The sequence below is a fragment of the Rousettus aegyptiacus genome, unplaced genomic scaffold (genome assembly GCF_014176215.1).
Source record: "Rousettus aegyptiacus isolate mRouAeg1 unplaced genomic scaffold, mRouAeg1.p scaffold_m13_p_3, whole genome shotgun sequence".
In the NCBI taxonomy this organism is placed as follows: Eukaryota; Metazoa; Chordata; class Mammalia; order Chiroptera; family Pteropodidae; genus Rousettus; species Rousettus aegyptiacus.
The window spans coordinates 172,883,998-172,897,736 of record NW_023416306.1 but is presented as its reverse complement, the minus strand read 5'-3'; the positions used below and the strand labels follow the sequence as shown (position 1 = coordinate 172,897,736).

At 39.7% G+C, this 13,739-nt stretch overlaps 1 protein-coding gene across 7 annotated transcripts in view; it reads right to left on the bottom strand.

The window, feature by feature from the left end:
• The window catches only part of MARK3 (microtubule affinity regulating kinase 3), an 82,073-nt gene that overhangs the window by 50,125 nt on the left and 18,209 nt on the right, over window positions 1-13,739 (bottom strand). For 5 of the 7 annotated variants that reach the window (XM_016121427.2, XM_016121428.2, XM_016121429.2 and 2 more), the window contains exon 3: window positions 2,930-2,983. In XM_016121427.2, coding sequence (XP_015976913.1) covers window positions 2,930-2,983 — 54 coding nt within the window. Of the gene's footprint in view, window positions 1-2,929; window positions 2,984-13,739 lie in introns of those variants that run through there. The other 2 variants (XM_036218172.1, XM_036218171.1) reach the window with 2 other exon arrangements.

Here is a 13,739-nt window from a genome sequence, read left to right as displayed (position 1 = left end):
GGACTGTTGTTATTCCCATTTTACAAATGGAAAAACTGACCCAGGGAGGTTAAGTGATGTCGCACAGCTCGGCTGGGCTGAAGCGTGGATTTGAACCCACGCAGCCTGACCTCACTGTGTTTCTAACCACTACTGTGCTCCAAGGCTAATGAAGGAAGTTGACAATTTAAGATGGGTCATGCTTGGTGTGCTTGCACGTCTTAATACAATTCAGTATTTTTTTTACAGGTAAACACATTTGCGGAAAATGAGCCATGGCTCACTTAATGACAGCCTCAGGTTTAATAGAATGAGACCCAGCAAGACTAACCTGCATAAAAACCACAGCAAAGCCGAATGACTCGCTAAACCAGGAAGGAGATTAACATTTTTATTATTCCCGCTGTTCTCAGAACCATTACAGGTATATAACATTACAGAGTCCTTTAGAGGCTGAACTAAAAGACATTTATGAACAGAAGATTCTCAATAGAGAAAAATATATCTTTTACTAGATTAACATTTATTAACGCAATGGCTGAAAAAATAAGGAAAAATGAAGAATCTATCTGTGAGAGTAACATCAGTTTGGAAATATGCAGCCAAATTAGGTTTCCTTATATGCATTAAGTAAATGTACATGATTCAATGCGCAAACCTGAATACTGTGAACACTTTGAAACTGACATTGTTTTACAACCTGTGTTCAAACATTTGACTGAATGAGCCAGGCCACATTTTGTGGTAGTGGCGGTACAGAAAAAATTACATATTGTCGAGGGCAGAATGTTCCTTAAAGTGAATGTTAGCTTCTAAGGCACACTCCAAACTCCAGGGCTTAAAACCATGATTTAAAGACGGCTATTCTTGATGCAGGTGTGATACAACCAGGATCGGCACAGGGAAAGGGCGGCAGGGCCTGCAGCCACTAAGGCCAGAGATGCCAGGTCTGCTCCGCCCCGCTGCTACTGATCCACAGAAAATGAACTCAGTGAAAGAGAATTTGAAATACATATAGAATGCTTCTAACTTATAAGAATGTGAACTTATATACACGATTTAAAACAATGCCCTATAAACTGAAAACATTACTCTTATCAAGTTATTTAACTTGGACATATCTGTCTTTAATATAAGGTTTTGTGGATGGTTCATACTTGAACTACACCAAGAACAACCTCAGAGTCTTACCTATTAGATTATATGCCAAAATGAATGCTGATGCAAATCTGCATAATCACGCTATCAGGCTAACCAGACTACCTACCATGTACTAAACTGATAATAAAAAAAGAATAGTGGCAATTAAAACTAGGACCAAAAATGATGAAAAAGAGGAAGCAAGAAAGGAAAACCTACAACCAGCTCAAGACAATATTATAATTAAATTCTTCCTAGAAAACTGCTAGAATTTCAGTTATCTGCAAGTACACTTGCATAGTGGAAGACTGTAACATCATTAGAATACAACACTAGAACCCTCAGTAATCTACTTTATAGACTAATTGCAGTTCTGAGCACCAAATTTTAATGATCCCTAAGTTATTTATTAGTACTAAGTCCTTAGATATATGAAAAAATGGAAGTTTAAGAAAATGGATAAAATTTCATCTTCAAACATAAGGACCGGAATTTTTGGATCTGTTCCAGAGCCACCCTGAAAACCCTTAATGCCCACAATGCCCTTCAGAACCACTTGTTAAAATAACATTTCTAGTACAAGATAGCCTCCCTCCCTCCCCACATTACGCATACAAACAGGTCTTCAAAATTATGATGGCATAAATGAAGAATTCATTAGGAATGTACATAGGGCATTACACTTATATATCTTACATATGCATGCTTTACAGTTTACAAAGCTTTTATATGCATTATTTCACTAATACATCCATCCTGAGAAGATGAAATTATCTTCATTTTAAAGATGAGAAACCCGAAGTCTAGAAAAGGATTTTCTCAAAGTCATATTAGACATACGACTAAGTGGCAGAGCCAAGACTACCAAATCTAGAAATCAAACGAAGCACATAAAAAGGCTTTTCAAAACTAAAAAAAAATCTAGAAGGATCTTATTATGATCATGAATCTCTCACAGATGCACCAGTGAAATACCTATGCCTAGGCCCTACCTGAGCAATTAACTCTCTCCTGTGCGCCAGTCAGCAGAACTCTGAAAAGAGGCCCAGGTGATTCTAACATGCACCAGGGTTAAGAACTTCTGACCTACTGTATCGATGGTCCCTAACCTTTGTAGCACCAGGGACCGGTGCTCCTACGAGAAACTAATGCCTGATGAGCTGAGGCGGTGATGCCCGCGCTGGGGAGCGGCTGCAAATACAGACGAAGCTTCGCTCACTCGCCCTCCGCTCACCTCCTGCTGTGTGGCCCAGTTACTAACAGGCCACAGACCAGAACTGGTACTAGTCAGTGACCCAGGGGTTGGGGACCCCTGGCTTTAGATGACATAAATGTCAACAGTGTTTTACAAAATGTTTTTCGTCAGCATTTTTACTTTTATGTTTTCCTTTTATATGAATTAATCATCACTCCTTAATTAGACCTAGTGTGACAGTTTAATAAAGCCAAAGTGCTGACTTTAAAGGTTTCAATATTAAGCACATGGTGTATAACTGCATATGACTAATTAAATGAAAATGTTGTTCTGCCTTATTTTTAAAAACTCTATTCTAGTCAATATTTAGAATAGTCAATTTAAAAGCATAGCCTTCGGTTTGCTGTTAAGAACATTTAAAAAGCATTACCTTCTGAAAATACTATACTACCACCATTTATACAATAATACATTTAAGTTTCATTCTTTTGAGGAATATAAAGCTTTATTGTACTAAACATAATACAAGTAGTATAGAGGTATTTAAGGGGCAAACTGGATGACAATTAGCACTGAAAATCATTTTAAAAATACTGGATACTGGACCAATCTTACCTTTTGAAGACTTGTTGGATTCAACTGAGTTTTGTCAATTATTTTTATGGCAACCTAGAAAAGATAAATTAATAAGTATTTCTGGATTTTAAGAATTTGGTAGTTATTTTATAATCAAAAAGAGGGGAGTCATACATATAAGGGTACTATTGTAACATTTTCCCCCTCTAAAAATAGGGGGAAAAAAATCTCACACAAACCAAAACATAAAAAATCAAAAGATTATATAGTTAAAATACGTCTAAAAAATATGGCAATAACACGAATCGAGTCACTTTAGTTTTATCTGACTCTGGGAAACAAGGGCAGGAACTACACTGTCGCGGGTTTACAGGGTCTTGCCCAGAATGGGGAACTTGAGCAAATATATGAGCAAACAGAGTGCTGCCGAATCTGAAAACTTTAAAAACATTTTATTATAAAAAAAGATAGAAAAGATCTATGCGCCCCTATGTTCACTGCAGCATTATTTACAATAGCCGAGATATGGAAGCAACCTGTGTGTCTGTCCACCTATAGATGAATGGACAACGAAGATGTGTGTGTGTGTACAATGAACACAACAGAATATTATTCGGCAATAAAAAAGAATGAAACCCTGCCATCTGTGCAGAGGCAACAAACAGGACCAAAGGGGTGTGTACACCCCGGTCGATCTAAAAACAAGCCATTAAAATACCAAGAGTGCTCGCTCCGGGAGCGCACACACTAAAACTGGAACAATACAGAGCAGCACGGGCCCTGCATGAGAACGACAAGCAAATTCATAGTGTTCCATAAAAAGAGAAGAAAGATACAGAAGGAAGATACAGAAGGAGCTACAGTTTCCAGTTACATGCACTTATCTTAAAAAATAAAAATAAAATCAGTTTTACTGCTGTTTACTAAGTGGACCTACGTCAGCATCCTTACCTGGTCAGTTTGTCATTTCTTGCATAAAGTGATTTCTAGGAACTATGAATATGCAGATTGGGGGGATGGGGCTGACGAGGGAGGACAGAAGGGCACATAAGTGAAGAGTAAGGCTTTGCCATGAACCGGGGAACATGAGCAACGCGGCTTTGCGTCCAAGGTCCAGAACAAACGATCGCGCCCCATAGCGGTGAGGCTGCTTCCTGTGCGCCCTTCAGAACAGACGCAGTGAGCGGCACCGCTGAGAGTGCCGGTAGCCAAAGTCCGGGGAAAGTACTTGCAGATTCTTTTTCTTTTTCTGGTAATAATAATTTTGTTATTGACTCCTTACTATATACGAGGCACTGGGCCGAGCCCTTTCCATAAATTACCCTCTTTTTCAATTTTTACATATTTTTATTTTTTTATGATGGTGACACTGGTTAGTGGAGTCCTGTAAGTTTCGAGCGCACCACTCGGCAGTGAGGCACGCATGTCCTGCACTGCGTGTTCGCCGCCCAGAGTCAGAGTTCTTCCTGTCACCACATATTCGACCCCTCTTACTCGGAGAGTCTTTATGACAATAGTTCTCGAACTTTTTCTTCCCCTTTCCACTCTTAAAGATTACTACTGAAGAACCCGAATGTGGATTAAATCTATTGATATGCACCATGCTATAAATGAAAACTGAGTTAGTGTGAAAAAAGTGCTGAACAATTCATTTCAAAGTAAGTCAACAAGTCCGGATCACTTGTGCTGGGAAAACTGGATGACCACATGCAGAAGAATAAAGTTGGAAAGTGGATCAATGACCTAAACTTAACACCTAAAACTACCAAACTCTTAGAAGAAAACAGGGCAAAAGCTTCATGACAACAGACCTGGCAATGATCATCTGGATGTGACACCGAAGGCAGAGGCGATGGAAGAAAAAACGGACAGACTGGACCTCTTGAAAATTTTAATTCGGTACATCAAAAGACAGTATCGAAAAGGGCGAACCACGGAGGGGAAGAAAATATTTCCAAGTCATATATCTAACAAGGGACTGATATCCAGAGTATATGGAGAACTAAAACTCAACTACAAAAATACTAATTCAAAAATACGCACAGGGCTTGAAGAGACATTTCTCCAAAGAAGATACACAGATGGTCAGTAAGCACTCTGAAAAGATGCTCGACATCACTCATCATTGAGGAGACACAAATCAAAACTACGAAATACGACTTCACACATCAGGATGGCAACTGTCACAGATACATACATAGGTAGATAGAAAGAATGAGCCCCAGTGAAGATGTGGAGAAAATGGAAGCCTTGGGCACTGTTGGTAGGAATGCAAAATGGCACCGCTGCTGTAGAAAACAGTACAAAGTTCCTCAAAAAATTAAAACAAGAATTACCAGATGATCCAGCAATTCCATTTCTGAGTATGTACCCAGAAGAATTGAAAGCGGGGACTTAAAACAGATATTCACACACCCATGTCCACAGCACCGTTATTCACAGCAGCTAAGACATGGAAGCCACCCGAGTATCCATGAAGGGATGAATGGATGTGTGATGTGCAATTACCCACACAACAGAGTATTATTCAGACTTAAAAAGGAAGAAAATTCTGGCAAACGCTACAACATGGATGGACCTTGAGGACATTATACTAAGTGAAATAAGCCTGTCACAAAAAGACAAATACTATATGATTCCACTCATATGAGACACCTATTCGAAATCATAGAGGCAGAAAATGGAGTGGTGGTTGCCTGGGGCTGGGGAGAGGGGAGATGGGGAGTTAGTTTAATGGGGCCAGAGTGTCAGTTTTACACGGTGGGAAGAGTACTAGAGATGACGGAGGTGGTGATGACTGTACAATATTATGAATGTCTTTAATACCACTGAAACATACGCTGAAAAAGGGTTAAGGTGGTAAATTTTATTATGTGTATTTTACAACAAAAAATTAAAAAATAAATAAGCCCACACTAATATAAATAACATTTTAATGAACTTCTCTTACGTCCTTTTGTATTCAATCTGTTGTGATATCATTCATCATGTAGCCTCTGCAAATTCTACTTTATACTCGTGAGAAACAATGGAAAAAAGAAAATAAGGTCTTAATAGTATACAAAAATAGTTTTGACTTTACAGACTCCCCACTAACGAACGGTCTGAGAAAACCTCCAAAACCCCCGTGCCTACTTTGAGAACTGCTCCACTATTCATATTAATACTTGGGGAAAAAATGCTTGACTTAGTCTAAAGCTTCCACAACCTAAGCTACTTGATGACTTCCTATGACCCTATAGCCTCCAGGGCTCTGAGGGGAAGGGAAATGCTGCAGGAAGGCACTGAGTCTGCGGGGAGGGGGTCACCATCCCTGGCCCCTGCCTGGGGGAGGGAAAAACCCGAAGTGGAGGAGTGGAGAGTTAATCAATGTGTATGCCTGAAAAAAGCTAAGTCAGAATTCTAATTCTATATGTAAAAAATACAATTATCTTGATGGAAAGTATAGCAAATAAAGCAAAAGGAAATATCGGCTGCTGTAATATGCAAACAACACCGCCCTGTGCATATCTTGCCTGGGGAGGCATCTTCAGACACCCTGGTACAGACCTGGCAGCCTACCGGGCACCAGCAGCATTCAGACTGCTTGCTGAGCTGTCTGAAGACTTGGATCACTCATATGGGTAACTGCACATATACGTTAGAGATGGAGATAAACCAGTAAAGAAATAGTTTCTGGTGTTTAACAGATATCAATATGATTTAAAAGTTACGTTATTTCAAAACTGAACGAATGAATGTTCTTCAAACTTTACTTTCGAAAATAATTTTATGTGTTATACTTGGACCTCCCAATTTCCAAAGTAACCTCTTAGATATGCTGTTCCTCTCTGGCCACCATTCCCTTTTCTTCCTCCTCCTCATGGCCAAGTCCATCAAACATGCCGCCTTGCCAGTTCTCTTCCCCCTGATCCTGAGTCCTGGTTTCTATTCACATGACGGGACTCCTGATCACTGGTTTTTTTCTTCTAGTTCTGTTCGACAGTCACCTTCTATTCTAAAGATTTTATCCTGATTCTGATCTTATACATTTTCGTTTTCAAGTAGTGCTATTCAAATAGTATCTACAGCAAAAGCCAGAGCTCAAATATGTTGCATTTGGCTAAATCAAACCAAAGAGTCATTTTATCAAAAGCCAAGTGTCCTCAGAGTGAAACACTGTCTCTTCTAATGTGACGTGTGTACACGTGTGTGGCACTGAAGCCTGCAGAGGAAGCTCCTAATCCCCTCTTCCTTCCAGCTCCCTGCTGGGATGACTCAACACCCAAAATAACCCTGGCCCAGCACTAGAGCCTGGAGGACAGCTCAGAGCTTGAGGTCACCATAAGAGGAGGCAACTGTGGGGTATCACTGCCTTGAAAAGATGGAGGCTAGCAAGAAGATCACCCGTGCATTCTGAAAGTTGTGGAGTTTGTTTGTTTGTTTGTTTGTTGTGGGGGGGAGGTGCGCGCAGCAAAAGGGAGTTCACTAGGTGAGGAAAGAGGAGTTTCCGGATCACTTGTGTAAAAGTTCTGGGAAATTCCATTTCTTCATCCTGCTGCCAGAAGCAAAGTGGAAAATTACAAAACAGGGATAAAGACAGCTCATACATGAGAAAGTCCCGACGAAGCCGCAGCGACACCCACGGGAGCAAAATCCTTATCGTCCATCTCCTGTCTATTCACTACTGGTCAAAAGAGCCCAGCACCCTGCTCCTGACAGGTGTTAAACCCTCCACCGCCACTAAAAGAGCAGACAAGGTCCAGTCCTTTAGGACACAGTAGCCCGCAAGAATGGCATATGACTCAGCCTAGGCGGCCGTAACAAAAAATACCATAGACCAGGTAGCTTAAACAGTGGAAATCTAGTTTCTCAGTTTGGGAGGCTGGAAGTCCAAGATCAGAGAGCCAGCACGGTGAGTTCCTGGTGAGGCCTCCCCTCCTGGCTTGCAGATGGCCTGCTTCTCTCTACGTCCTTACATGGCACGGAGGGAAAGCACGCTCTCTGGTGTACAAGGACGTGAACCCTACTGTATAATTCCATTAGCATTACATTAAGAAAAAAAATCTCTGGTGTTAGAACTCAGGAGAGTGGTTATCTCAGGGAGAAAGAACAGTGAAATGATCAGAAGCTCACAGAAGGGAGGCTTCTGGAGTTCAGAGTCGCAGTATATTTTTGCCCTGGGTCACAGTTATGCAAATTCAGTTACTCTGTGATAACTCATCAAGCTGTACATTTATGATATGGGCATTTTTTCTGAATATGTTATATTTCAATGAAGTTAATTTTTTAAAAAGTCAATGACTTTAAAAAAAAATAATGATAAAATTGATGCCTAAAACTGAAAAATAGGAATAAAAGTATGTTATTAAAGATATAAAAATAAAACCTAAAGAATCAGTTTAAAAGACTAAAATTGGCTGTCTTGGGAGATTAGAAAATGGGTGGATTTCAAGGGACACTATTTTTTAAACAAGCCTTGACTCTTTAAACTGTACAGTAATATAACAAAAAAAAACTATGTAAAAGTTTTTTCATAACCATAACGAGGATATTAAGTTAAAGATGGCATACTGATCACATGCATTTCTCTCTTCTCCCACCTGTTAGCCCAATTAAAAGAATAAAGACAGAACGACAAAGAAGGGCAGAGAGCATGGGAGAGGTGCCATCAGTGGACAAGTGACTTTAAATAATTTCTGGGAGATAAAAATCAGAGGTACATGTAGCAGTGCTCAAAGAAGGGTACAATCCAGGAAAAAATGTCACTGGCCAGAGAAAATAACTCTGGGCTGCACACGTGGAAGGTCCCAGTACAAAAGCCACCTTTCCTCCCAGCCACCATGAAGTTACGTGGGGCAACTGACCAGCACCCTCAATCATCACACTCATAGCTGATGATCTTGCTTTCCATTTTACTGAAAAAAACAGCTGCAGCGAGAACAAAATTTCTACAAGCTCCCACCAGAGAGCCCCTGCTCCTGCACCTATTCCGGTAACCTCCGCCTTTCTCCTTTCTCCGAGGCCATGCCTCCACCACCCACCCCCACCCACTCCCACCTCTCCCATGACCCCGCTTTTCCCGTTACGTCATTCCCATTAGCAGACAGACCTCCCCTGCTGGTATTTTGCCCATCTTTAAAAAACTTCTTGGCCTGACATCTCCCTAGTTATCTGTGCGCCCTGAAAAAGCTGTCTTGCTGTCTCTCATCTTCACCCAGCCCTTCCCTCTTGACCTGAACATGGTACTGAAAGACGTCTGACAGCTACACTGGGCCACCTGGGACAATGAGCAGTAAACAGACAGGATCATGAGGAAATAAAATTTTTTAAAAAAAATTTTTTAAAAAAAGAGGCAACTGTTAATTCTAGACAAAAAAAATTATACGAGAAAATAAATGATTGCGGTCTAATACTGAACAATATTTACAGTTTAATTAAGTTTTGGAACCAAATATATTATTGCGATAGAAAGGCTGAGTAAAGGAAAGTAGATGCGGAAGTGAGCTACATGACAAAGCTATGTCTTCATCTTCTATCAGGAGGAAGTCGGTGATGTCTAAAATTATAAATCTGGATATAACCAAGAGGATCAGAAGCACTTAAACAACTGAAAGTGGGAGCCTCTGAGTAATGGTCCTGGGAAAAGTGTTTTGACTGTAGTTAGAGGCTTTTTGGTACTACTTGACTTTTTAAGAAGCTATACGCTATTACTTTGAAGAAATAATTTAAGATAACAAAAAATAGCCTCAACTAAGCAACAAACGACAGCTACAAGTGAGTTCCCCATGTGAGGAGCGATCCCCGAGAAGCAATGAAAATAAGTGGGGAGGAAAAATGAACGTGGAAGAAAACCTTTGGCTTGAAATACAGAAACAGACTATACAGCAGAAGCCCAAATAACCTGCAGCTGTGAAAAGTTGTCCAAAATCAAGATGGCAGATGAAACCGACACCCCCAAATCCATAATAAATGTGAAATGGATGCTTCCGTGACAATAAAGATAGTGGGTAGCATTTTCACCAAAAGAGCTAAATCAGATACATGAATTTTTATGACTGGTGCTCTTAAATATATAAAGTAAGATTTTGGTGGCTACTTCTAACTGGTTCGTGATCTAAAAATTAAGAATCGTCCTAGAAAGAGAGGTGTCCCCTAAAGTGAATTTATATCACAATCATTGTATTTAAAGACCTGATTAGAAACTGTTCTCTAGATGTTCACAGTATAAAACCTTGGTTATTACAGTTCATTAACCTGTCTGTTCAGTAAAAATGCCATTCTTCTGACAAATGCATTAATTTTCTTGAGTATCTTTTATGTTCACAACACCCTTTTCACATAAGTGCACTACAGAGATTATTCCCACTCTTCTTCCAGGGAGCTTTTCCAAGATGTCATTCTATTACATCTCTATTCTTATCCCCAAGCATAGCAGTTGAAACTGTCTCTTAACATAATATGTAACTCTTTATTTTATACAGACTCATAATGAATTAAGTCTTCAAATCACCAATACTACCTCCTGCATCTCCGGTGGTGGTCTTAGTTACCTCAATAGGCAAGACACACTCTCATCAAAAGTCAAGAGAATGCTGACCGAAACAAAGACCTCAGCTTTTACTGGGCTGAGAACAGTGCCAACTGGTAAAAATACAATGAACAGACTAGAAATTTTAAGTTTCTATCTTTTGGAACCATGATACTGTAATAAACCTATAATAAAACCACCTTTCTAACCAAAATTCACTTAGTTTTTTACCATGTGACAAAGCAATTCCACTCCTGGGTTAACTATCCCAGAGAAATTAAATTTATGTTCACATAAAAACCTGGACAGGAATGCTTATCAGTTCTATTCATAATTGCCAAACACCGGAAACAACGCAAATGTCCTTCAGTGGGAGAGGTGATACAAACTGTGGTCCTGCCATTATAATGAAATACTGCTCAGCAATAAAAAGGAACAAACTAGCTATACAGGTGAGAAACGAAACTGTGAGGAAGAACAGACAGGTGGCTGGGGGAAGTCGTGCTGGGGAAGAGCCCACCATAAAGGGACCACGGGGAGTTTCTGAAGGAATGAGACTTCTCTATCCTGATTACGGTGGTGGTAACGGGAATCTATAAATGTGTTAAAATTCATAGACTTGTACATCAAAAGAAAAAATATATACTTAAGAAAAATAATACAAATTTGCTTAATCTAAAATGGTGTCAAAAATGAGTGAGGTTAAAAGGTGCTCAGATACAAGATGCTATACAGATGTTACATACTTCCCGTATGTTCACAACAGCTAAGGAAAAACATCTCATTCACACTGCAATAGAAATAAAATACCTTGGAATGAGCTTAAGAATTATGCAAAACCCAGGTGAAGAAAATTGCAAACCCTGAAAACAAAACTGAGACACATTTCATAATCCCAGAAAATTCAATATCATTAAAATAGAAATCTTCTCCAAAATAAGTTTATAAATTCAATTAATTCTAATCAAAATTCCAGTAAGACTGTTTTTATAACATGGAAACTTGATCCTAAAATTCACCTGGCAGCATAAATAGCAAAATGAGCTATGAAATTTTTGAAAAATAAGAATAATCAGCAACGAGTCGCCCGACTTCAAAGAATCAAAATGTACAATCAAAAGCTACAGTGATAACACCACCACAGTATAGGCCCAAGACTAAATGAATAAATCAGAGAAACAAAAGGACACATGAGAATTTAACAAGTGATAAAACAGTTATCTTCAATCAGGAAGAAAGAACTGCTGATCTTGGGACAAGCAGTTATCCACATAAAAAATGTTAGATCCCTACACCTCATATTAATCCCCCAAATATGCACCAAATGAATTAAAAATCCAAATGTGAGCCATAGGAGTATCTGAAGGGAATACAGAAAAGTTTTTAAAATTTTGGGACAAAATAAACCTTTCTTAACAAGACATGAAACCCAGACAAATCACAATGATGTCTGAAACACATCAAGGGCTTAAATCACTAAGGTGTAAAAGAAAAAGGCAAATGGATAAATGATATATAGAAACAGGAAATTATTTTAAAAAGAATGACAAAAATATATGAAAATATCATCAATCTAAGTAGTTATCAGGAAAAAGAGAGCTTTTTTAAAATACAATTTTTTGTCCATCAGACAGATGAACGTAATCCACACGGTGCTAGCAACCGTGTAGAAAAATGGACACCCTTATTCGTTGCGGTAGGTTAATAAAAGTAATATAACATCTTCTCAAAACTAATTTAAAAGTACCTATTGCAATGTTAAATAAAATATCCATCCCCTTTGACCCAGGATTCCCACTGCTAGGGATCTATTCTATAAAAACACTCTTAACAAGAACACAGAGAGAGTTATGTTAAAGAATGTTCACTGCAGATGTTTGTAATATCAAAAAATCAGAACCCACCCAATGCCCAACAGGGGATAAACTGTGGCACCACAGTTTAATGTTCATTAAACAGAATACGTCAGATCTATGAGCTCTAAGATCCAGACATGGTCAGGTACACTGCTAAGAAAAATTGCCACTATGCCCCATGACTCTCTTTTTGTTAAAATAAACAAGAAGTTAATGTCTATAAAAAACTGGGAATCAAACTGCTGAAGATCTTTTTTGAGGAGAGGCATTTCAAGGAACTTTTACTTTCCACATAATAAATTTCTATATTTACATTTTGTATTATTCCCGGTAATATCTACAATAGAGAAAAAAGGAATAAAATGGTTTTGCTCAATTAAAAAAAAAAACCCTGAAAAAAAATAAATTTAGCCACTATCTTGTCAGATTGATGCATTTCTGGAGAAAAAACCTACTAAGACTTGTCTACACAGTGGGCCAGACTCCATCCATTAAGTTAAGTGAAAGGGGAGAGGGTCCGCCCGTTCCCCCCACTCTCACTCACCATCTCCGCCCATATGAGGAGACGGGCGGAGCAACCGCCAGGGTGGTGGACACCAAACTCAGAGGTTTTGTTCTTTATTTCGAAAAGCTCTGATTAATGACAAAAAGAAAAGCTCTACCCAAAAAGCAGTCCAGGCATCGCAACAAGAAATCCTAACAGAGACCGGTCACTAAAGCTGACTTGAAGAGACGAATTTGTAGTTATAGCCTTTACTTAAGATTCCAACCTGGCGTTGACCAGTGCTTCCCAACCTTCAGGTTCCAGCACACACAGAAAAGGAGACTGGCGTGGGCACACAGCAGCACACGAAGGCGGCTCGCTGGCAGCGATGCCTGCCCCAGGTGTGCTGGGCTGCAGGCATCGGCACCACGCACACCTGAAACACCGCCTCGGTGCACGTGTCAGGCGGCTCCAGCACTGGGAAAGCGTTCCTTTAAAAAGCCTCCTTCAAAAGTGTGATGAGATTCATTCAAGAACACTCAGTACCTAAGGTGCAGACTAGAGGAGGCGGGCAGGTACACACGCATTCCAACGACTGTCAAACGAGCTACCTAGGGAAATATCAGGAATTTTAACATGAGTCCCATGCCTGGGGAAAGGGAGGCTGTCAACGACCACTTTCCAGAGGAAATGATCCCAACGCAAAAGGGTGGAAAAGTATTTCAGGCAGAGGAACAGGTACTAAGACCTAAATGCAAGAAGCTACGTGGAAGAAGCAAAGTGAGTTCTGTACTGCACAGGCACACGTGAGGGGGGAATTAATTTGACAGGTCTGATGGAAGTATTTTTGATAAATATGCACTGTGGTTGAGCAGAAAGCCAGGAACACAAAAACCAGGAAAACATGTGCCTTCCTCCATAAGAACCTATTAAACATAAGCTACAAGAAAAGTATTTGGGAAGATGAAAAATTTCTCGAGGGTAAAAAGACAGCGCTAT